Source organism: Perissodus microlepis, chromosome 14, assembly GCF_051167445.1.
Source record: "Perissodus microlepis isolate ML-2025 ecotype Zambia chromosome 14, ASM5116744v1, whole genome shotgun sequence".
Taxonomy (NCBI): domain Eukaryota; kingdom Metazoa; phylum Chordata; class Actinopteri; order Cichliformes; family Cichlidae; genus Perissodus; species Perissodus microlepis.
This window is the reverse complement of record NC_140474.1, coordinates 29351878-29378379: the sequence shown is the minus strand read 5'-3', so window position 1 is coordinate 29378379 and position 26502 is coordinate 29351878. Positions and strand designations below refer to the sequence as shown.

The 26502-nt window shown below is 41.1% G+C and overlaps 1 protein-coding gene across 6 annotated transcripts in view; it reads right to left on the bottom strand.

Annotated features, from left to right (window-relative positions):
- Positions 1-26502, bottom strand: part of lsamp (limbic system associated membrane protein) — a 741226-nt gene that overhangs the window by 10187 nt on the left and 704537 nt on the right. For 5 of the 6 annotated variants that reach the window (XM_084951574.1, XM_084951573.1, XM_084951576.1 and 2 more), the window contains 2 exons: positions 6378-6509; positions 4395-4533 (listed from right to left, as the gene is read on the bottom strand). In XM_084951574.1, the coding sequence (XP_084807700.1) occupies positions 4395-4533; positions 6378-6509 (271 nt within the window). The remainder of the gene's footprint in view (positions 1-4394; positions 4534-6377; positions 6510-26502) is intronic. The other variant, XM_084951575.1, reaches the window with a different exon arrangement.

Here is a 26502-nt window from a genome sequence, read left to right as displayed (position 1 = left end):
AGCAGTGGGAGAATGCAAAAAGTGCAGGAAGGGTCATGACATCCAGGTAGCATTATCACTGCTCTAAACTCATGATGTATCTGTCTCTGCTGAGGCTAATTGGGTCTTCAAGCACTGTGAAGATTCTCAGAGACCGGCAAAGTCAGAGGCGTTGTGAAGTAACGCTCATTTCTGTTTCATAGCATGAATTTCAATTCATCACCTGAGGAGATTTCAGCGAGACTGACAGAAGATGGATGTTTGCAGTTTTAGTGGAGTTAAGCTTCTCTGCTCAGAGTTCAGCACCTCGTTGTGTGTTCACCAGCTCGTGCCAAACAGTTTGTTCAAACTCTGGATTGTTTGTTTCCTCAGTTTGCTCGGTGCAGGTGAGAGCAAAGCTTTTGGAACCGAAAATTGGTGCCTCAGTCCCGTTCCAGGCGAGCTGCTGTGTTTTGTTTTGTTTTTTTTGGAGGGGATAAAACAAACCCGGGAGAGGAAGTGATTACAAAAAATCCTGAAGTCCTTCTAAGCTGACTTTGACGAGGAGGCAAAGTTTCTTTGCAATGTGTGGGGCCGCCACTCTGTAATGCCACTGAAAGAGTTGTTTTACAACACCTTTTACTGCACATCAGTGAGTCCCAATAAAAAAGTAAGAAACAGTATAAAAATATTAAAGGAGTTAAGTTATCAAATACAATGAGATTTAACCAGAATAATCCTAGATCTGAGAGGTTTCGCTAATTAGAAAAGCGACCCTGTTTGTTTACCTAAATACCATGTACAGGAAGGATTAAACAAGACTTAACACAACAAAAGACCAAAGCTAATGAGAAAACTTCAGTGGAACTTAAATATACTTCTAAAAAATGTAGAAATTAGAAGAAAAGAGTTCTTTTCTTTCAATTATAACACACTTCCCTGCCCAACTTAGCTGTCTTCTTTTGAGCGTATCTGATCAAAGGAGGATAGGAGAGTTGTTAATTTGTCAGTTGTTATTAGTGATATCACCTATAAAGATTTCATCAAGTTGAGATGGAAGAGAATGAATGATGACCATTAGATATTTTTATAGCTTTCCAATCAAAAAGTGCACAGTGTTTATCAGCATAAACCTGAGCTGCAGTTGTTAGCACACCAGCTAAATAGAATACACGTGTTCCTTCTAAAGATCAGGCACACTGCTCATCAGCTACAACAGCTTCCTTTGTTTTAATCTGGGTCAGTGAAGAACTTGAGAACATTAGCAAAGGTATGGTTTCATTAGCCAAAATCAAGGTGTTATTATCAAAGCCTTTTCTGATGTTGCTAAAATTTAATGTATAACATTTGAATATGTTTATAAATATGAATAATAAGAGCAATATCCTGAACTGTTTTATTGTTAATATTAGAGCTTAATGTTTATCCTTACTTCAGTGTAGCTTGAAGAACCTTGTTTATCTTTTACAGGTATTTAGCTGTCAAGGCCGGGGCACTCGACTAGAACATTTGTCTTTTACTGAAACCTGTTTTTACCCAATATTACATATTTTAGGCCTCTTCTAATTTCAATGTAATTCATACAGAAATATTATGTATTACACTAAAATAGCAGAAGATGCTTTTAACCAACTTAACGAGCAAACACTCGTTGGATTAGTTAGCTAGCTACAGGTTTGCTAAAAGCAGCTGTCAGTGCACTAGGACATCATCCTTTTGGTTAGATCCTTAAACAATGTAAAACCTAAAACCTAAAACCTCATCAATAATGTTTAGTGAGGTAAGACATCAAGGGAGCCACCATAGACAGAATTAAAGATGGATGTAGCAACAATCCAGTGATTTCTGAAGTCCCGTTTTGAAGCCTTGAGATTAGCATTTGCCACTGGTAAAAGCAAAACAGAGCAAACCAAACCAGTAAAGTGTAAAAGTGCACTTGCCCCATCTTCTCTTGTGTTAATAGAAATCAAGATGGAAAGCTGTTTTCCCCAAGATTTCTATAGGACTAAAATCTTTTTGCAACCACAGCTATCGCCATCTGGTGGCCTTCAGATAAAATGCAGGTTTAAGGCATTTCCACATTGACTGCATCATCTCTCTCACATACGTTCACCCTTTTCACTGTCAGTTGGAGCTATAGATTTTATGCAAGCAGATTAAAGAAGAATAAGAAGAAACCCCTGCTGAAAATTAGAAAGTACGCACTTTTCCAAAGCGGGTGGTATGATAATCTTTTACTTGAAGTCTGCGGACATGAACAGTAGGCAACTGGAAATGAGGATGCAAGGGTAGATAGCAATTTTGACACCTAAATCTTACACCTTTAACCCCATCTGTGCCATATGAGAATCAAATTCTGGGCAACAGCCCATTGCATAAGATTGAATTTAAATGCAGATATTATCTGATAATCTGTGTGCGTATGAGGTTAAACTAATTAAGGAGGAAACAAGCGCAGGAGCAAGACCTCCTGTTAAGAATCAAGTAAATAAGACACAACGGGCTACAGTGCATTAGGTTTGATTATTGGGGAGTGGGGCAGTAAAATTAAAAAGCCAAGCAAAGATAAATGATATTATTATCGTGCATTAATATCACCATCGTCCAAGGAGAAAGAGCAATAACATTTTCCACTGGCGTAGAGGAAGAAGGGTGCCATGAATAGGCGCACGGCCAAAATCCTCTGCGGGACAAAACAACTGAGATGGATGAAAGTTGGAAACAACAGATAATGCAAAAATATTTCAGCTATCATTAATCTTTCTTTTCAAGCACTGTCATGATAGGACTATTGCTTTAGAGAGTATATCTGTGATAACACTTTTCCAATATTTTTCCTACAGTCTTCGGTGAACTTTTACTGCTGCACTTTGGGCGTGAGTGAAATTGCGCAGCATGTATTTTTCGTCTTTATTTATTTTTTCTTATCATTAGCTTGTTCCCGTCGAGCCCTCTGCGTTCCCACACTGACTCAGACGTTGAGTCTGCAGCTGAGGAGGAAATTTCTCAGGTTATTAAATGACAAGTGTTGAAACTGAGGCACTGGCTTGTCATTCCCTTTGAATGTCATTACATTTCCTTCCTCTTCAAGTGTTTTTCAGGCACACGCATGACACTTAAAAGAGATAGCTTTCCAATAAACATCTGTGTCTGGTCACACAATTGGCAATTTCACAGGAGACAGTACAGTGCAGGGATCCAGATTTCCATTTCAGTGGAATTACTTTCAGTAAAAAAGAAAAGAAAAGGAAAAGAGTTTCTGAGATTTTCAGCAGCTACACCATATAAAGTAGCAGCAAGGCCGATCTGGTGTCGTTTTTCTCTTCTCAAAAGAATGTCACAGAAACCACTGCTGCGATGTTCAATTAACAACAGAATAGCAGCAGAGTGAACGATAAAGTGGGTGATTAGTCACCAATGAACTACACGGACGATGTTATCAAAGCCAGACAAGGGTGTGACAATGGGGACCACTGTAAGAGCACATTTGACAAAGGAATCAAAGCAATCCATTATAACCACTGGGTCATAATACAGAGCATGCCTAGCACTGAAAATATGAAAAAAACACTTAGAGGCTGAGAAGGGATCAACTCAGGACAAACCATGCAGAACAATACTGATGGAAGCTGTTTTTAATGCACAACAACAGGCAGGACCTTGCTGTTATTTAAAGACAGCTCATACAGTGAGTTAATTCATTACTCGCGCCTTAATTCTTATAAAATCTCTTAGCCTCTATGATTACTTTAGGTGCAAAGCCAACAACATAAATCAAGTTTTCTGACTGCCTTGGGCCAAGAGAGGTCAAGTCCATTCAGAGTCATTTCCGCACGCTTTCATCAGATGCCTGTGACCAGCAGCACTTTAGCTGTAACTAATTAATAATGATCAGAAATAAAAAGGTTCCAGGAGAGGATTGTAATGCACGTTGAGTATGAGCGTTTCAAACATCGTGAAGGCTTTTCTCCAGGACTGTGCAGTTTCCAGTCATTTTAAATGAGAGAAGGTTTTCCGTCTTGAAACACTACAGGAGTTCATTACCATCAGTCAGTGAGTTGCCATGGTTGTTTGTGGTAAGGGAGGCTGATGGCTTGCCCTCTATGTAATGGGTTGTTGGTACACAGCTTGATTGTATGCGCCTGATGTTGTTGTTTCAACTGTATTAATATTTTAGTTCACTCTTAGCCCTTGATTGGCCTTTGTGGAGGCAAAGAAAACACACAGGCTGAGATTACAACCTGAACTTGAGCCACTATGTGAACTCTATTTATCTGCAACTTTAGACTGCCTGCATTTTTCACTGAAATTTGATCTTGACAGCTGAATGTTGTGTTATCTCTCCTTCAAGTCACTGTTTATGCAGTTCTAGTAGTGTGTAGTGTGGTTTGCAGTGTAAAAAAAACAAAAAAAAAACAAGTGGGTAATGCTTTTACCTTTTATCGTCTCTGTACCATTCGAACTCTGGTGTGGGGACTGCGGTTACTTCACACCGCAGTGTCCCGTTGCGGCCCACGGGAGTCTCGGAGCTCTGGGTTTTCTTTATTGTTGGAGGATCTGCAGAGTCACGCAATGCTGACATAAGTCACACGTTAATGTGTGGGGATAGGTATCTTTGAAATAGTCAGACTAATATAGTGACAAGCATGTCTGAACAGCATTACTAATATACAGTTGTGGTCAGAAGTTTACATACACTCATCATGGGTATAAATGTCGGGGTAATTCGAGTCTTTTAATGACTTCTTTCAACTGTTCTTTTCCAGAGTGGAATGTTTATACAGCGCATGTCCTTAATGATTGTAATGACTTAAAGCTCCAACCTCATCTCCACTGAAAATTTGTGGACTGGGCTTAAAAGTAGAGTCTGTGCCAGGAAACCAACCAATTTAAATGAACTCTACCGATTCTGTCAAGAGAAATAACAACCAGAATGCCAGAACCCTGGTAGCATCTGGTTGAGGTGCAATTTGCTTAGGAACATTAAACCAGATATTAGTGGAGGTAAATTCAAAGTAAATCCAAAGTACATTCAAACTTGTGCTCCCAGTTTTTGTTATTAAAAAGTCAAGTCATGAAAAAGAACAGTTCAAAGAAATCGTTAAATCCCCAAATGACCTTGACGGTCAAGTCCACAATGACTGTACATAAACTTCTGAGCAGAACTGTGAGTGTGGTGCAAAGGAAATTTGAATTTAATTACAAACACTTGTGAGTTGACTTGATGCATGCTCAATCATCCAGGTAACTAAAAAGGTTGAATCTGTTCATCTGGACGTTTGCAGCGTTTTCAGTGGGAGAAACGTTTTGTCACTCATCCAAGTGACTTCTCAGTCTCAGCTGACTGCCAGTTTCCCCAACCTTATAAACAATTGCTGATCAATGGTCATGATATTTTGCATAATAATCAGTGATCAAGGTACTGACCTTATAGCCTGTTGTTCATTTAGTGCTCTAGGTTCAGTTCTGTTTATAAGGTTGGGGAAACCTGCAGTCAGCTGAGACTGAAGAAGTCACTTGAATGAGTGACGAAACGTTTCTCCCACTGAAAACACTGCAAACGTCCAGGTGAACAGAATCAACTTTTTGCGACTTGTGAGTTGAGTGTTTGCCACATTTTGTAGATTCAGTGTAAGATTTTGCTCCACTTTTAGCTCTTACAGCTCAAAAAACGATGTCAAACAGATTATCCAGGTCTCGATTAATCAGTGAACTTAATCGACTGAGTTCACATTTATCAAGTATATTAGCATTCATCATCCACACATAATCATTTTCCATCCCAATGGCCAAAAATGTGTCCCAAGTGGATTAATGCCCATTTTCCAGTCAGGATAGGAAATGGTTTAATAAAACAATCTTTATCATTTAATTCAGGCACTCAGTGTTGGCTAAAGTGCGGTTTGGGCAAACAGCCATCCATGATTTATTCAGATCAAAGAGAATTCTGTAACTTCTCTTCGGGGGAGGTGTTGGTTTGTGATGGCTCATGAGCTCTTCATCAATCCTGAACAGCCGATGAGTGTATTAACACTTGTCAGGATATAAACCGTGGAAAGGATGTGATTACGTGGTCTTGTTTAGAAGTTTGAAGTATCCTTTAAATGATGATGTGTTATGTGAGAATTACCATGGCAATGACTTCTGCAATCAATGTTACCAAGCTTCTCTTTCTACCTGGACTCATCTTGAGAAGATTGAAGGGTGCTCCAAAACTTTCAACATACGTCCTTCACTCCATGTCATACTGTTACACTCTATATGCTTCTACCCATATGCCTATCCTCCAATCTTGACTTTTATAGGCTTTTATCCACCGAGTGTATCATCATATTAAATGCTTGACATTAAATGTGTCGAGGATATTGATCAGTGTTCAGTTTGGAATAAAGCACGCACTGCGCTCTGTATTTACTTACAGTTGACAATCACATTGACGTATTTGACATCGGGAGTGGCGACGTCGTTGCTGGCCTTACATTCATAGCGGCCTGCTTGGGTTCGCATGATGCCTATAATGTCCAGGTACTCTTCTCCGTCCAACGGCTCAGCTGCAGTGAGACAGAAAGACAAAAGAGGTGGAGGCATGAGTGAAGGAGGTACCAGGGAGAGGAACAAAGAGAGCAGGCAGAGCGGGAGGGTACACAAATTAAAGTGACAGAGAAACTGACTAAATGATGGATTTCTGCTGTATGATCAGTTGTAAAACAATGACTAATGAAGTGCCGTTCAATTTTAAAAGGAACAGCTCAACATATTGTGGAAATTGATACTGCTGTTATTTCCGAAGCCAAAAGCCTGGCTTAGCAAAAAAGATGAAAACAGCAGAAAACAGCAAGTCTTAAGCTCAATAATTAACATGCCCTATTTTATTTGTGTTAAACCCGAGGTGTTCTCATCCGAATGCATCAAATACGGCTGTTCTGTCAGATGCACAAGGTTTTCCTTGGCATTAGTGATGCATAAGCTGCGAAGATGTGGGGTTTGTGTCCCATTTGGAAGCTTACTGTTCACTCATTCGTTGCTTTTTAGTTTTGCTTTGACTCCTTGGGAATGTTTCGGCAAAAAATAATAATAAAATAAGATTGTGAGGTTTCAGGGAAGAAAAAGTACATGGTTAAATTTTGGAAAAGACACTATGCATGGACATGGTCAAGCTAGTGTGCAGGTTCATGTAGGGTTCAAGCAAGGGATTCCAAGATTTGCTCAGCAACAGCTGTTGCTATAAAAATTTCCGTATTGAGTATTCAAACAAATTTGTATGTCATGTGAGCGGAGAGTGTGTTGCCACTTCCAACAATCATGAACCTAAGTGTCTACAAGACACAAGAGAGCCTCTGTCCTGTGCTGTGGAAAAAACAGAGCAAGCACAAGCAAACGAAACAAGCTGAGATCCTGTTCTGTACTGAAGACTTCTGAGGCCTGGATTGTTTAGCACAAGATGATTGCCGGCTAAGGAAGCAATATAAGGCAATCAAACAAAATTATTAAAAATTTTCCAAAGTGTTTTTTAACAGAGCATGGGATTTTCACCATAGCATTTCTAAACATCCTACTTTTCCTTAAAAGGCAAATTAAAAAATATATTTTTACACAATAACAGAATTATTTCAGAAGAAACTCAAATTACAAGAATCTATATTATTAGCCCCCCTAAACAACTGAGCCTTTTAGTGAGCCAGAGCACAAACCACTGCCATGATGTGCTTAAACTCTATAATGCTCAAAGCTTAAGTTAAAAATGAGTGTTATTTTCCAATTTACACCTAGTATCAAAACTTCAGCGACAGTTTGAGCTGTTAGTTAGAAAGTATCAAATTTGTCAAAGACAAAAGAAATCAGTTTAGACTTGAGAAAAAGAACCGCTGATGTTCATAAAGCAGGAGATGGATCCACAGAGTTGTCACAGAGTTTCCAAGTGTCAACTGAGGTGAGAAGTATCATGGAGAAATTCAAAGAAAGCCACGCAGAAGTAGGAAGCCAAAGATTTCAAAGACTGGAAGTGGGAATCTCATCAAAGTGGAAGGAATCATGAAGGAAGAAATATGTGAACATGTCAAGCAATCAGCAGCATAACTGAGTCTGGGTGGTCACTTTGTCTTCCAACATGACTATGACCCAAAATATACGTCGCTGCCGGTGAAGAACTAAATTTAGCTAACAATGGGACTCGTCTCCACAACATGCTCCGTACAAAATGGCAGTATTTGTCTCCCTGGGTACGAGAAGGGCCTCTTGAAAGTTGTGTTGCTGCTTTGAGGGGCTTTGCGCTGGACTTTTTCTTTGATGAGCTCAGTGTGGGAAGTCTGCTTTCAGCCAAGAAACAGCCAGCTCAGATAGCCAAAAAGCTGCATGGAGCCACATGGCATTACACTTCAGTCACTTTACTGAATGTGTGACGCTCCTGTGTGCAGTTTATTTAAGCCTTTTTTAATATACGCTCAGACTGATTTTTCCCCCATAGTTTACATAACAACCAACAAAACAGAATTCACCAGTGTTTTCATGATATATGATTTAATAAGATTACTGCCATTATTTTGCCGCCCACTCCACCACGCTTTGCATGGCCACGTTTAGAATGAAAGACAAAATGGCCAATCTGACTCAGATATTAAATATAGTAGAAGCTTTGGGGCTCAAATATTATGCAATGTATGTATTTCTTTCCAACTTTGTCTTATTTCACATTTCAAGGTGATATGACATATATCTTCAAAGGTGACAGTCTGGTTGCAGTAAATTTGTTTATGTGAAGTGTTGTCCTTGTTCGTAGCTGCACTAATTAGCCACACTTGGGAAACGGAGAGCACTTTGAGGTAGTCTCTGCCCTTAGGCATTACTGATGTAGCACTAGGCTGTGAACACACACACACACACACCCACTGCAACTCGAGTGAGACAAAGCCTTCTCATTTCCACACACCTGGTCAGTCACAAAGGTGTGCCTGTGGGATTTTTGGATTTGCAGGAATTGTCATGTACGGCGTCCCAATTGGACCAGTAAACAGGTATTTGTAGCCACACATCACACATGCACTGCACTCACAGCACACTGACACCATAAATTTGTTTGAGGCTCACTCAAGAAAAAGGCCTAAATAAATAAGGGACAATTTTAAATTATAGGATGCGTTCATGCTCATATTCCACAACAGAAGCAAACATTTAAATTCACAGTCGGCTCATGCTCAAAAATTCCAACTGACTTAGATGGACTGTACAGGTGAAAGTGCAGCTAATATTCAACAACTTGTTACGCTGACTTGAATTAGTTGCTTTGTCTGAAAGCTTCAATTAACGTAGGAATGGCATCTGCAAATGTCCGACAAAGTGTGTGAACAGAGTGCACAGAGACTACCAGGGAGATATCGGACTAATTGTTTAACGAGCAATCCGGCTAATTACCCATGTAAAGAACACAGTGGCTCGGCATCTCATTCGGAAAGATCTGCTATGTCTTATTAGAGATCTATGGGTGGGGTCAGGAGGTAACAATGGCACATTCTTTGATGTGCTACCATGCTAACTGTGTTTCATCTTCAGTCATAGAGGTGGTGCTATCATTGTGTGTAATATCACAATTAATTCATGTGTTGCATGTATGACATCGGAACTAACTGGACTGATATGTGATAATTTGGGTCTAAACAAAAAACAAACAAAAATGACAAGCTTTACTTCAGTATCCATTCTACACATCTACACCTCATGGTAAATGAAGTTTTAGGAAATTGCAGTAACTTCTTGAAAAAGCAGATGAACCAAAAGTTCAGATCTTGGTGAATTTCTTCTTCTTCAAAAAAGATGCAATTATCTGCATTGGAGAGGGACTCTCCGAGGACCAAGAGAAATATAATATCTACTACAACATCGACTGATACTTCACTTAATCTAAAAAGAAATGTGGGATGATGGAATAGTGGTGGTGGAAATAAATTGCAGAGGGGAGATCTCAAGGGTGAGTGAGAAAATGTGCTGTTTGTAACAACAGTAAATGTCAGCGGTCTCAGCTGTGGGCAAGACCACGCTAAAGTTTGCAGCGAGGGGCTTCAGGCTCTGTGAAACCCAGAACCGCTCACCCTGAGAAACCCTGAGAAAGTGTCAGGGACTCTGACACGGGAGGTTAGTCAAACAATGGGAGTTTTGCTTTTGACATCTCTGCAATAAATCTCAGAGAAAAACCCCAGGTAATGACTACTGCATAGAAATTAGTCGCATTATTTTATACCTTCAGATATCTATAACCCAGTGTGCAGTCTCAATATTTGAAACTGAGAGAAAGCTAAATGATTAAATCAGCTGCTTAATGGAGATGGAGGTCAGCTGAGATTCAGTATTATCTGACGTTGATTGAAAGATCAGTGGGATCGTGATCAAAGTCTAAGCCACATCATATTCAGCCCTCCCTGGACGAACTGTCAGAGCAATGTTATTGGAGAGGTATGATTGAAAATCTGTTGCCATGGAAATTCTCTTGAAGCTCACTATCTTCTTCAGCACTTTGGTTTTCAGTGCTGGGTGGGTGGGGGGACCAGGTGAATGCAAAAGATCAAAGAAAAGAGACAGAAAGTGAAGAGAGGAGCAAATTTGAACAAGATGAGAGGAAGTAGCTAGACTAGTTAAAATGTAGAAATGAACTGTCACCAGTCTAACCTGGAGTGTATAAAGAGCAACTCAATCACTTTCATTAATGGAACGAGACGTATTGTGTAAAGAAACAATTAATTACATTTCACACATCTTTGTCTGCGCCCACAGGAGAATACATCCTGCACACTGAGCGAGCGCGTCACATGTTATCTATTTAATGAAGCGTAATGAAGCTAGATTGGCTAATCTTGTCTAAGGGGAATTGATTTGAGAGTGTGTACAATCTCAGCGCATGTGTACATACACATGCCCACGCTGCGTGCAGAGGCGTAATGTCTCTGTGGTGAGTATGAAGCCTGCACGCATGAATTCAGGGGTGAACAGAGATTTCCTTGAAGGTTTTTCAGGGAGCACCGAGAGCGGGGACTGACTCAAAAAGTGTGCACATTAGAAAAGCCCCATGAAGCCTGACATTACACTATATTATATCATCACATTTCTATGCTAATCTGGATAGTAGAGAGTGAGTGGGTGTCAGATAGGAAAGGAATACATTAAGTAAGGCAAGGTCATGCCGTGAATGTATTTTGAATACTTGCTTTTCCTAAATGAAGCATTTTCTAATGCAGTATACACAAGGATGACACTGATGTTATGGTTTACTTTGTGTGCTAGCACGCTTACATTTCTAAAAATTACCATTAAAGACTGAACACAGCTGAGGCTAATGGGAATTTGGTCATAAACCAGACAGGGGATCTAAAATGTAATCATTCGCTGTGCACAAATGTCTATCATCAACCTGATCTTTCCACTGTTTACTGTTATATTGAAACATTTAGCATCAGAGCTAAGCTATGCATGGCTAGAAGGATCACTTGTACTGTATATTCACATATATCACCCTTTTCAATGTTCAGAAGTTATTGTTATACTAATTCTTCTGCCTGTAATTGCTGAAAGTAGTTATATCAACATTTGATAAATGCTGTATTATCTGACTAACCCAAGACAGGAGTTATAGCTAGCTATAGCTAATAATGCCATTAGCTTCACTGACAGCCAGTAAAAGTTACTTCACAGCTGAGAATGTTTCCAACCTATAGCAATATACTTGCTTCTTGATAACTCCCGAGATAAAAACTAAAACAGGAAAATTCTGAACTAGTTTTAGATTTTGAAAGCAAACACAGACAATTTACTAATTTATCATAAAAAACAAGCTAATAATTTGTATATCTATTTCCACAAATAAGAATAACAAGACAGACTAAATGTTTGCCTTCTGGTTTCACCATATCACAGAAGTACCAATTATTAGCTTTAACAGAGCTACAATGACAGTTGGCAATAATTGTCATTAAATCTACGGTAAATTAGGATTTACCAACTAACTGTAAGCTTTCAGCTGCTACGCTGCAAATGGCAATTATGTAAATGTAGGTGAGGCCTTCAGATTTCATGAAACACTTTGATATTGATGTTCTGCTGGAAAAAATACTTTAATATCTCATAGCTGTTGGCTATTTTGCACAATTTAGATAAGTAAACATTTGAGCCTCTTTTGAAATATAGCATGCGTGTTGATATATTTAAATAAACAACGTTTTGTTGACCTTTTCATAACATGGAAAGTTATTGCATTCCTGTATTTCTTCAGTTTCCAGTTTCCAGACAGCAATTATTATATAGAGCCTCCTTATATAGAGGAGTAACTGGTAAAAACTTTCTTGTTTAAACCTCTTGGATGAAATGTGAGCTATCAACATGCCAAGGTCTATTGCTCACTACAACCTTCAGACAAAAAAATGGACACTAATGACTGTTAAACCATAATAGAGAAAAAATAAATTTTTTACATGTACAAGATAAAGTACATGAAGCCTGAAGCTTTCTAATTACTGAAACATTAATTAAATGCAAAAAATGTCCTGTTTCCAACTGTCGAAGGGCAGGCGGCAGGATAGGAATTGTTGCATTTATTGATTTTGAAAACACCAAAACGTTTTACTTGACTAAAATAAGACTAAAAACTAGGCTTGTAATTTTTTTTCTACAAAGTCCATCCATCCATCAGTCTGAGTTAAGGTCACAGGAGCAGCAGTCGAAGCAAAGACAACTAGTCTGGTCACCTCCTCTAGCTTTTCTGGGGGAACACCAAGGCATTCCCAAGCTAGCTGAGATATGTCCTCCTCCCAATAGGAGACGCCTGAAACACCTCACCCAGGAGGCATCCTAATCGGATCTCCAAACTACAACTGGTTCTAAGCCCACTCCAAGCCCCCCCAAAATGACTGAACTCCTTAGTCTATCTCTAAGGCCAAAAGCCAAGAGACCCTTCAGAAGTTTCAGCTTGTTTAGTAAATAACCTGGTTGAGAAAGCTGTGACTCTTTTGTTTAATGTGACTGTGATGTTTACATGACTGTGAAAGCAAAAATCAAAAGCAACATAAAGCTAAAGCAGAGCAAATCAGGATGAAAGTCTCAGCCACCCTCTCCAGTGCCAAAGTCCCTCCGTCTAACCTCACATTACAAGAAAAGAAGGCCGTCGCTTCGGTGAGCAAAGACCACAACATCACTATATTACCAGCTGATAAGGGAAGGTGCACCGTGGTCCTAAACACAACGGATTACCACACAAAGATCACTACTCTCCTCAGTGACAACAATACCTACGAAGCCTTAAAGCGAGACCCCACAAGCAGCTACAAAAAGAAAGTTATAGCTTGCCTTCAAGACCTTGAAAGGGACAAAATCATTGACCTTACATATCACCGCCTTTACCCAGGGGATGCCATACCCTGCATTTACGGACTTCCTAAGATCCACAAGGAAGGTGTCCCACTCAGACCCATTGTCAGTAGCATAAACTCAGCCACTTATTACATCTCAAAACACCTTGCTACCGTCCTAGCACCTCTTGTGGGGAACACCCCACATCACATCAAGAACTCCACCGACTTCACCAACAAGGTCCAGAAACTTACCCTGGACCCAGATGAAACCATGGTGTCCTTTGATGTAGTCTCTCTCTTCACTTGCATACCCACCACGGAGGCAGTGGAGACTGTCAGAAAACGACTACAAGAAGACAGCTCCTTGGAAGACAGGACCAACTTCACACCCGATCAGATTTGCACTCTGCCTCACCACGACATATTTCAAATACAACGAGGGTTTCTACAGACAAAAACATGGCTGTTCCCTCTAAGGCTGAAGGGAAAAAGAAGGAACACACACATGTAAAGGAAGCACTTAAAACATGCGGTTATCCTAATTGGGCGTTCTTAAAGTCAGCAAAGATGCACAGAAAAGAAGATCAGACACCAGCGAGGGAGGATAAGAAAGACAGATGCAACAACATTGTCATCCCCTATGTAGCCAGTGTATCAGAGAAACTCAGGAGAGTTTTCTCCAAGCACGACGTCCCGGTGTACTTCAGACCCAGCAACACGCTCAGACAGAAACTGGTTCACCCGAAAGACAAAACTCCTAAACACAAACTTAACAATGTGGTGTATGTTGTACAGTGCAGCGAGGAATGCCCAGACCTCTACATCGGAGAGACCAAACAGCCACTTCACAAGCGCATGGCACAACATAGAAGAGCCACCTCCACGGGACAAGACTCAGCAGTTCATCTGCATCTAAAGGACAAAGGTCACTCTTTCGAGGATGCCAATGTTCACATTTTGGACAGAGAGGACAGATGGTTTGAAAGAGGAGTGAAAGAAGCCATTTACGTCCACTGTGAGCGACCATCTTTGAACAGAGGCGGTGGTTTACGACACCAACTGTCTGCCATCTATAATCCAGTTTTGAGATCCCTTCCCAGACGCCTTAACGCCCACTCACATCCTGTCACCATCTGACCTCAGGAAATCACATGTTAGGGTGGGGCCAGGTTTCACAATGAGCTCACCCGAAACCCTGGCTGATTGTGACCCACACCCGCTTTCACACCTTGGCTCATGTGATTAGGTAGAGGATCATCAGGGGGTCCTTTGTCCCTCTTTGGGTTTAAATCTGGGACTCTCCACCATTTGACCCTTAGAACTGAAGAAGCTTCTCGGTTGAGAGGTGAAACGTCTTCAAGCAACTCAAAGAAGTCCAGACGCTTTTCTTTCCAAGCTCCTTAGACTACCTGATTGTTTCTTAGCCTAATAGCAGAGAGGTGTATGATGAATGTTGGTTACTTTATAATTTAGCGATGCAGATTACTGATAGCCAGGGCATTTGAAGAGCTGTTTCCTCCAGTGTGTGTGTGTGTGTGTGTGTGTGTGTGTGATAGACACTGCCAAAAGTGATGGTGGACTATTAATCACAGCCTACTCTTTTGCAGGCAAAGTTATTTATAACTTATAATGCTGCGTTATCACTTTCTGACCAAACCTACCTGAACCCAGGACCACTACAAACATCACCAGGTTGCCCATGGTGATGACTACATGACTAAAAATGGAGCGAAACCTGGTTTATGTTTAAACTAAGTTGCGCTTTTGGGGGGATTTGAATCTGTTAATACTGTAGTAGAGTATTTAGCATGTTGGGGAGAAAACTGGTATAGTGTGGAACAAATGACATCTTGTGCACTTGCAACAACAATTAGTGTACTCAGAACAGTTACAAGTGGCTCCAAAAAAAAATACCCTTTTCCCTCTTTTCTCTCTATGGCTGCTGACCGGCTAGCAAGGGATTTACAAAAAGATCTCTGTGATTTGAACTAAATCATTCCACTGAAAGGAACTTCATCGACAGGCGGCTCGTTTTCAAGTGACAACCAGCTGGTTTTCATCTCAAGATCTACTAAAAGCTCTCGCAACTGTTAGTTTCAAAGTGGATGCATGTGCAGTCGCAAAGAGATTGCACAAATGTGACCAGCATGTGCGGTGGAGTAAGGCTTTGCTGTAATGGTTTGTCACCACACATGCAGACAAATAGCATACATTTTTGAATCTCATGCTACGGACAGTTAAGTCAAAGATGGGGACATGTTTGCCACAGACAAAACACAGCTTTCCAGGAAGTGAACTTTACACCGAATGTGAGGCACAGTGGTAAAAATGTAATGAGATGACTAAGCAATGAATTCAACAACAAATTGAGCATCATCAAATGGTGCTTTGAGATAACGTCAGACCATCTGTCTGACAGCTGAAAGTTAACCCAGAAATGTATCTTTCCAAAGAATAATGACCCCAACCACACCAGCACACAAACTCAATGGCTCAAAGAGAAGAAATGTAGGTTTATTGAGTGGCCCAGTTTAAAAAAAGTCCATGTGTGAATCATGTTGCGCAGGGATATGAAACAGACGGCACACGCGAGAGAAACCACAAATATTTTGCAGCTGAAGGAATTTTTCACGAAAGCCTTTCATAAAACTTCTGTCAGAGTCTGATGGATGACAATTTTAGAACGCCCGCAAAAATGTGTTTCTGCTAAAGGGTTAATCCCAGCATCTGAAGTTAAGGTCGAACTTATGCATGTATATGTTATATCTATACATTCTTTTGTAAACCCAGGATACGCTTAGGTTTCTTTTTTTATTTCTTCAAATGGCTGTGAAAAACTCCTGAGAGTGAAGGCTTTTTTGGCAGCACAAACACTGAAACTACATCTTGTGTTTTTGTACCAAGCTCACACATATAACCACGCATGTGTGCCTCCCCTTGCACCTGTAATATCTCTGAATACAGGTCAGAGTTGGTCTCCTGCCTGAAATGCCTTTGCTGCAAGTCTATTGATTACATTTCCTTAGTGAGAGTGTTTCTTTCAAACTTTTTTCCCGGTGCACTTGGAGTGGGGGCATTTGGTGCGCCAGTAGCCTTGAGCTGCTCTAACAATAGAATGCTCGATGAGAAACACGGAGGGAATAGGTGGTGGATTGTTCTCTATATGCACAACAGATCAATGAACAACACTGGGAAGCAGCTATTATTTTTCCAGTGAAAATGCTAAGTGTCATGATTTGTTCCTGTTTTCTTCTTCTTATTAAGACATATTGGATTTTAGGAGCTACTGCTGCTCTTAGGGAGAAACTATTTCCTGATCAAAGGGAATTCTATACCATGACGGCTAAATTCTAAACCTAAAATTAAATTACCTTTGCTGATGTGCTTGGTGACTGGAAACCGCTTCTTTGATAAGCACTGTTTCAGGGAGGAATTGGAAAGTAATACCTCTGCCGTGTGAATTTGGACTGCAGCGGACGTAACCCCCCTCAAAGATGCACGAAAAGAACAGGATACTGTAAATGGAAAGCGTGAAATGATGGAGAATTACAGGAAGCATCTGCGAATGATTAAGTTATACAGTAAGCTGCATTACAGCTGCCCGCAGTTGAGAAGTGATGCCCTAAATGGAGCACCCGAGCCAGCTCGTCTCCCCTGCCGTCATCGTTTTAAAGCATGTGAAATTTGGTGGAAAACTCGACTGGAAAGTGAAGAATATGCCCGTGTCCCAGGTGTGTAAAGCATTCAGTGTATGTGCTCATAGCTGAGCGCATCAGCTGAATGCAGATCAGTTACTGATTTCTTTAATAACAAAATTGAAAGCTGGTCTTTAAGCTCGTATTTAACTACTTCTCGGACACTGAGCTCAAATTGTTTTTCTCCCATTCTCTAATTTGCGATGCAGCCATTCTGAAAAGACAATGCACATAATTACCCACATTTTACTGTCGAGAGCCCCTGCGGCTTCTGGGACATGCAACAGCGGGCTTTCTGGGAGCAAGTTGGGACGAGTTGAGCAGCTTGGAATAAGTGCACTTCAGCAAATGCATGCCGGATACTGATTTGCATTGTGCTGGCAATTTTAAGTTTGCACGAACAACTTGAGGTTTTCCATATCAATTAAAGCACTTTGCAGGGGTGAGGGACTGCTTAGGGATGGACACAACCGGAAAACATTGCGCACCCCCCCGCCCTACCTTTTCAAGTAAGGGATGGGAGAGGAAGCAGGGGAAGAAGGAGACTGGCAGTGGGGTAGTGAGGAGGATGTGGACGAGGGATGTGAATCGCACAGCAGCGAGCAAACTTCTGCTGGATTGCGCTCATTTGCATGTCCTCATGCATCATTCATCGGCGTCGCTTCGCCACGGCGCGAAACATTACATTTATTTTGCAAATGCTAATTTATGTTAAACAGCTGATTTGAGAAACTTCAGAGTCAAGTAGCATAAAAGACCCCGCGACATTTATTTTCTTTTGTCTGCACGAGCGCGACAGCATGGGCGCCCTTTAATGTCAATGAAGATCTTACGCTTTTCCTACAGCATAAAAATTATTATTATTTTTTTTAAGCGAACGCTCCAATGTCTCTCTCTCTCTTTCTCTCTCTCTATAAATATAGATATATATATTGAGTCTTTGAGTGACTTCTTGTATTAATGTGCTGTGCTTTGTCAGCTGAATTCTAATGTCCTATTGTTCTTGGCAGCAAGAAGCCCTACGGTACATGAGCGATAGCTCATCGGCAGTCCGAGGACAAAAGGAGAACTTCCACTTCTGTTCACAGCCGTTTGCCACCACTGCTGCTGGCAGTGCAGAAATAACACAGGAGTTGGAGCCAAAAACAAGACGGCTGTTTATTTGCTGCTTCTTGAGCCGAAGAAATGACACGCACAGCGAAGCGATGCTGCCGTCTGTTTTTCTGAACGTTGTTGTTCCTCTCTCTGTCCCATTTTCCTTCTTCTTGTTTGTTTGAGGGAGTGCTGGGGTTGCTCTCAGTGTGGCATCACACCGTATAACACTCTATGCTGTTTGCTGTCTTGTCCCATTCAAGTGTGAGGCTTTAGAAGGAGATTAATTGTTGATAAAGCAGAATAGGGTTTAAGTGATTGAATTCCCATGAAGGAGAGTTGGGTTGTCTGGCTTTTCTTAAACACAGCTGATAAACGGATCTAGCCTATTGTTGTGGGAGGGCTTCTTATTACTGTCTGGATTGATTCAATAGGCTTGCATTTGCCATGGGAAAGAGAGGCTTTGTGTTACACAGGGAGAGCGGGGAGAGCAAGGTCAGAGTGTCTCTGCCCACCTGGTTTCGCGTACGCAGATAAAACTGAAACAGAAAATAAGTGCGATCTGCTGGTTTAATGGGGAATATCCAGTAGCAGCCGTCTTTAACAATATGAAACATGATGTAGTGGTCCTGCGATTTTGTAGCACTGAACATATTTCTGTACCACCTACGTGAGGATATGATTTGTCATTACAGAGTTAGTTCCCTCATGAACTTGTTTTTAGGGGGCATTTTGTTATATGTTATTTGTACAAGCTGGAATGGTTTTTGTAGTCTTTGAGTATTATGCAAAGTTATTTACATGAAGTAATGATATTATGAAGTAATCACCAGCTAGTATTCTGTCTATCTGTCTGTCAGTCATAATTAGTCTAGTTTTTCTAACCAAACATATGTTATTAAGGCTCTTATAAGGGCTCATTAGTGCCTCTTTACTCATTAACTGATGCTTATTACAAGAACATTCATTAAAAAGCGGGAAAGGTATGAAAACACTTTTAAAGCACTGTGACTTTATCCTCATTAACAATCCAACAACAAAGTTATTGCAATTTAATTTTTGCAATAATACTTATTAACACAATGTCCTACTGAAGCAAGGCTTCGCTTCCCACACACAGATGAAAAACGTGAAAGATAAAAACTATCTTTAGCCATGCTGATGTTCAAGTGGAAATTCAGTACAGTAGTGATGGGATTTCCGGCTCTTTTTAGAGATCCGGCTCTTTCGGCTCGGCTCACTAAAAAGAGCCGGCTCTTTCGGCTCCGAACCGGCTCTTCAGGTTGTTTTGTTGCTTTAATTAATTTATCATTAACAATAATATAAAATTATGCAGAAAAGGAATTACTAATGTAAAAAAAGTGGTTTTATTTATATATGTTTATATGTGGCCCCTAGAGACAAAGCACGTACAAACTCTAAAGCATATACAAACTCCAAAAAGCACGTACAAACTCCAAAACACATTTCTAGCGTTAACTGAACTTCCAAAACAGAGCTACCCAGATCACTTAAATTACACAATTGAAAGCATGTGTGTATTGTTTGTGTATTTATAGACAAGCACTCATATTTATTCAAATAATTTAAAAAAAAAGTTCATTTACCTGTTATTACCACACACCAAATCCGGTACTTGCTGGCTTGTGTAGCCACTAGGTAACAAAAGCTCAACACTGCGCCCTAGCATCCTGGAGCACTTCTGTTGTCTTTTGTACGTGATTCTGAGTTTGTACGTTCGTCTGAGTTTTTAGGCGTTTTGGAGTTTGTACGTGTTTTGTCTCTAAGGGCCACCATAAATATACTTTATTTATTCACTCCACATAAAATGTAATAAATAAATCATATAATACAAAAAACAACTATTTACATTTTAAACTTTTAACTATTTAAATTTTCAGCTTTTTCCTTTTAAACAAATTTAACGTGAAACAACACAAAACACTGCAAACCACAACACAATTAAATATAAATTAAAATATTAAAAGAAAAAGAAGATGCACATTCTCTGTCATATGGGCCTGCATGATTTCTGAATCCTTTATCATCTGCAACTGAAAATACAGGGAGTGCAGAATTATTAGGCAAATAAGTATTTTGTCCACATCATCCTCTTAATGCATGTTGTCTTACTCCAAGCTGTATAGGCTCGAAAGCCTACTACCAATTAAGCATATTAGGTGATGTGCATCTCTGTAATGAGAAGGGGTGTGGTCTAATGACATCAACACCCTATATCAGGTGTGCATAATTATTAGGCAACTTCCTTTCCTTTGGCAAAATGGGTCAAAAGAAGGACTTGACGGGCTCAGAAAAGTCAAAAATAGTGAGATATCTTGCAGAGGGATGCAGCAGTCTCAAAATTGCAAAGCTTCTGAAGCGTGATCATCGAACAATCAAGCGTTTCATTCAAAATAGTCAACAGGGTCGCAAGAAGCGTGTGGAAAAACCAAGGCGCCAAATAACTGCCCATGAACTGAGAAAAGTCAAGCGTGCAGCTGCCAAGATGCCACTTGCCACCAGTTTGGCCATATTTCAGAGCTGCAACATCACTGGAGTGCCCAAAAGCACAAGGTGTGCAATACTCAGAGACATGGCCAAGGTAAGAAAGGCTGAAAGACGACCACCACTGAACAAGACACACAAGCTGAAACGTCAAGACTGGGCCAAGAAATATCTCAAGACTGATTTTTCTAAGGTTTTATGGACTGATGAAATGAGAGTGAGTCTTGATGGGCCAGATGGATGGGCCCGTGGCTGGATTGGTAAAGGGCAGAGAGCTCCAGTCCGACTCAGACGCCAGCAAGGTGGAGGTGGAGTACTGGTTTGGGCTGGTATCATCAAAGATGAGCTTGTGGGGCCTTTTCGGGTTGAGGATGGAGTCAAGCTCAACTCCCAGTCCTACTGTTTCTGGAAGACACCTTCTTCAAGCAGTGGTACAGGAAGAAGTCTGCATCCTTCAAGAAAAACATGATTTTCATGCAGGACAATGCTCCATCACACGCGTCCAAGTACTCCACAGCGTGGCTGGCAAGAAAGGGTATAAAAGAAGAAAAACTAATGACATGGCCTCCTTGTTCACCTGATCTGAACCCCATTGAGAACCTGTGGTCCATCAGCAAATGTGAGATTTACAAGGAGGGAAAACAGTACACCTCTCTGAACAGTGTCTGGGAGGCTGTGGTTGCTGCTGCACGCAATGTTGATGGTGAACAGATCAAAACACTGACAGAATCCATGGAGGGCAGGCTTTTGAGTGTCCTTGCAAAGAAAGGTGGCTATATTGGTCGCTGATTTGTTTTTGTTTTGTTTTTGAATGTCAGAAATGTATATTTGTGAATGTGGAGATGTTATATTGGTTTCACTGGTAAAAATAAATCATTGAAATGGGTATATATTTGTTTTTTGTTGAGTTGCCTAATAATTATGCACAGTAATAGTCACCTGCACACACAGATATCCCCCTAAAATAGCTAAAACTAAAAACAAACTAAAAACTACTTCCAAAAACATTCAGCTTTGATATTAATGAGTTTTTTGGGTTCATTGAGAACATGGTTGTTGTTCAATAATAAAATTATTCCTCAAAAATACAACTTGCCTAATAATTCTGCACTCCCTGTAGTGGATGATTACTATACCTTGTTGTCCCTTGCTCTTTTTCTCTCTGGCTCTGTTCCTGTGCTACTGCGAGTGTAACTAACGCCCCTCCCCCCTCTGCCCAGCGCAAAGTACAGGCCACGCGTGCAGAGTTTAGCGGAAAAAAGGGTGAGAGAAAGAAAAAAAACCCCTCACGGCTCCCAATAAGGAGCCGGCTCACGTCGTTCACTTCAAAGAGTCGGCTCTAAGAGCCATTTCGTTCGCGAACGACCCATCATTACAGTACAGCTGTGCCTGTTCTATGTAAATTTAGATCCAGACATATTCTTTTTTCCAGAAGGAAAAACTTGCACTACTGTTGTGAAGAACATAAATCATATCATGATACGCCTATTATAAAGGTAAATGCTTAAATGTTATTAAGAGCTTCGGGAACATCATTTAGCCTTTGCTATCACATAAAATGGTTAAATCTCCCACAGGTGGCCATGACACTGAGTGCTGCTTACTGCATATATCATAGTATAAGAATCCCATCCTTTTTTTTTCTGCTCATCAAACCATTTACTGCCATGTCAGGATTTGTTTTGTTCCTCTGCTCAGTTTAATTAGATTTTCCTAATGTTTGTCAGTAGTTTGTACTCGACCTGCATTACCTAACCCATTTCTTGTTCTTCTTGCTTCTGTTTCTTCAGCAGGGATTCAAACCTGATAAAAGGTTATGGCTTCGACAAAAAGTGCAGTTTCAACACAGTCGTGACTTTAAACAAGTCTGAGCTCTAGTGTTCAGCCCACCCAGCGGTGTCTACACCTAATGAGGCTAGGCAGACACAGGGCAAGCTGTGCTCATAATGTCCTGTATAGCATGTGGCATCAGACTGATTTCAGAACAGCTGCTGATGGCGCTGACTGTAAACAAACAAGTGAACAGTGACAGTCAGCAGATCTGAGACCTGCTGCGAGACAGATGAGCAGCTGTCTTCTCCTTGCTTCCCAAAGGGGCTGGCGTTCCATTGATTGCACACACACGCACACGCACGCACGCACACACACACACACACACACACGCACGCACGCACACACACACACACACACACACACACACACACACACACACACACACACACGCACACACACGCACACACACGCAGTGTTGAACACAGCTGGAGATGTGGAGTGGAAGCTTTGACCCAGGTTGCTCTGACAAGAACCTGTCACCACCTTACACTTCACTCTTACAATCAGCTGGCTTGTCAGCTACACTCTGTTACTGACAGCTTGGCACACAATGATACGTGTGTGTGTCTCCCGACTAATCTGCACACCCACTCCTACGACACGGAAGTCAGACTACTGAGGCATCTATGTATCTGCACTCTTGCTTGCTCCACTCCCCCTGGAGTGCAGAGATGCTGTGCACGAGCAGGTTCTGCTGTGCTCGCTAACGCCACGTTTTTCCCCAGACTGTGAATTGAGGAGCAGGAAGGACAACTGAAGTGACTGTCACACTTCTGCCAAAAGGATGAGATTGGAGGATGATGGAAAGTGGAGGAGGCAGTGAGAGTGAAAATGAAGGAGAGGAGGACGGCACAACGGCTCAAGATGGATAGACAAAGAGTCGCAGAGAAGAAACGGGGAGAGAGAGCTTTCGAGAAAAGGTGACAGTCCTGGGGAGACTTCCCCGAGCCTGGTCTTGGAGCACGGCCGACAGCGCTCTGGCTGATGTACGAAGGGTGTCAAGGGCACTCAGCATCAAATCTCTGAAAGGCTGCCCTGCCAAACGCTGTTATAAAAGGGTTATGACTTCAATATTCAGGGGATCATATAGCCAAGGAACGTGGGCTGTGGTCCAAATCAATTCATTTGGACAGATGTCTTTGTTGCAATGAAACTGTTGGGGTAGATTCATAGCTTACCAATTTACAGTTAGCCGATGCTATTATCCAGGACGCCTTAAGAGTTCAGGGTGTTGCTGAAGGACACAATGACAGTAAACACGACTGCTGATGGACAGGGAATAGGCATCGAGGGACTTAAAGTGTTGATATTTTGCTTACAGGAGGCTCTTAGTGGCCCCTTTTCCACTCAGCTGCCAATGTGCAGTACAGTTAATAAGTCGATGCTTCTTTATGACCTGAATTTTAATCATTGTTGTCTTACTGTTCTCACTGCAGCCTGCTCGTCTTTGCTTGTGCGGACCGGAGGTTCACTGCGGTTAGTCTCTCAACGGTGCTGGGTAACTGGTAAACTCTATTACACCACAGAGCTGAGAGGATCCTGATTGCATAACTGAACATTAATTAACAACTGGAGTTGCTATAACTGATGATAAGAATGATGGCACCTCTATTAAATATTAAAGCAGTATTCTGTCCTTCTTTTCGAGCTCTCACTATATCCTGCCTTGCTCCCTTTTTCATTTTTTCTTTGTTTCCTTCCTTCCCTAAGGATAGCATAACTTTCACCACTTCCTCCTTCTTTACAGCTCTGCATGGATCCTTCGTGTCATGGAAAGCGAGAGTGAGCCAGAGGGCATGTATTTTTCATACTTGTCTGACTTCTGTTTTGGTGCTCTGAAAGTTTCCTTGCTTGACCAGTAGCTCCCCATCGTGCTCGATGCCTTCCAGCCCTCCACCACCCAGGAACTCTAGCCTACGAGGAGATTTAAAAAAAAAAAAAGCCTCAAAACAAAACCAGTAGTGGGCCCAAGTTAGGAGCCAGCCAGCTACAGAGATTTATCCCATTGTGTCTGCAGATCTCAGCAGATGCATGTCAGAGGAAGATTGTAGGCACTGAACAACTGCTCTGTGTCACACACGTGCTTTCAGCCTCCCTCACGCACTCATGTTTTGCTTCTCCTCACCCTCTTTTCAATCCTTCCACTGCGATGAATATACCTTCCCCTCTGCACATTCAGTTCAAGCAATGAGTTATTCAGCCCATATTTACAGCAGAGCCCTCGCAAGGGCTGAACAGAAAGTATATTGATAAAAAGAACAAGAATGATAGGATAGTGTGGTACAGTCAGCATGGCCCTGTATCAAGCAGCTAAACTTAAAGTTACACTGAACCTGTGGACCACAGTGGAGAACCTACCCTGTCCTTTCTCAGGTCTTCAGTCTCCCTTTCATGGCTGTGGTCAAAGGGACTTATTTAACGAGACGCCTGATGTATATGTGTTAAATTAAGTTGTCCTGTGGAGTCTGGCAATCATAAAAAACGAGGAAAAAAAATGAACAGATCCCACAGCAGTCCACATTTTTCAAATGCAATGCACAAAGTGCAGTGAAAGTAGAAAATGATGAATAGCAGTGATAAGGAAAATCCAGCTAAACCCATTAGTGCCATTGATTTACCAAAGACAGACTCTTATCAGAGTTAAGGAGATGTGCCAGAGGACTTTAAAGCTCAGATAACAGTGTTGAAGTAAAAGCCCAAAACGCCCAAATGATGTGGCAAAATATGTCATTTCTAACAGCTCATAGCAGCCTAGTTTATGTTGACACCACTATCAGCATTATCATCTTCACATCATATACCAGTTCCTTCCAAAAATGATCGCAAATGTCTGATGACAAATTAATCAGTGGTTAATGACTGGAAAGGTTTAAGTACAAAGTGACAGTCTCTCCATGTTAAAGTGAAACGTTTTGTTATCGCAGTTTCTTAACACATGGGTTCATGCAGTCAAGATGGTCGTTACATTTTTTTTTAGCTTTACCCGAATGAATTGTCATCAGTTAAGCCATATGTCTGTGATATTTAAGGACTTTATTTCTAATTCTTCATTTTACATTTAGCGGTCGCTGGAACAGAAGTCTGTGTGCACATAAAAGTACAGTTACACACGGGCAACAAACACAAACAGAGAACATAACATCGCATTTGCAGGAGGATGATGACATGAACAAAATAATGAAATAAAAATTATTTTAATGAATAAGAAATCTTAAAAAAAGATCATATGGATGTTAATAATTGCTGCATGTGGGATGACATTTGTGCAGTGTTTCATTCAGACTGGCCCACTCGTTAAGGAAGATATAACGTACTTACAAACATATATGCATGCATACGCTACACTCAGTATAGATAATCTGCTGTAAATACTGTTAAAACTGGCTTTTACTTTCAGCTGTTTTGGTGCATCCATCTTCTTTAACTTGTCCGGCTGAGGAAGCCTATCAGCAGCAGCTTGGATACACTGCCGTGGGGGGAAAAAGCAAGGTAGACCATTTACAGGTTGCCAGGACTAACACAAGGAGACACACAACCACTCACACCTACAACTAATTTAAAACTGGCAATCGTCTTTGCATGTTCTCTGCTCGCATGCATTATCTCCAGGCACACTGGCTTCCTTCCAAACACCACACAGAAAGATAACCCCCAAGTCAGTGGATATGAACGCAGGACCTGATGCAACAGTGCTAACCACCACGCTACCATGCTGATTTCATCAATTGTCATTTATTTTAATGAGATGCCTCTATTCCACATTTATACTCATAATGTAGTATCTTTTGCCTCACTATCATCTCAAATCATGCTAAAAATCTTACCGAGTTGCAGCATGGTCCTCTTTACTCTTAACAAAGCAGGTCTAAAAGTCTTTGCCACACTTGCCCAAGCACTACATTATATGGCCTCAGAATGATGTGCAACAACGTGCCTGCGTTCTTTCTCAGCGATAAAACAAAAATTGCATGCAAGGTGAATTGAGAGATAAACAGAAGGGAAAAAATGATCCACCGTGCATGAAATGTGTCAGTTCTGATCAAATTAGCTTCATGAAAACCAGTGAAAGAAGCAACAATGACAGACAAAAG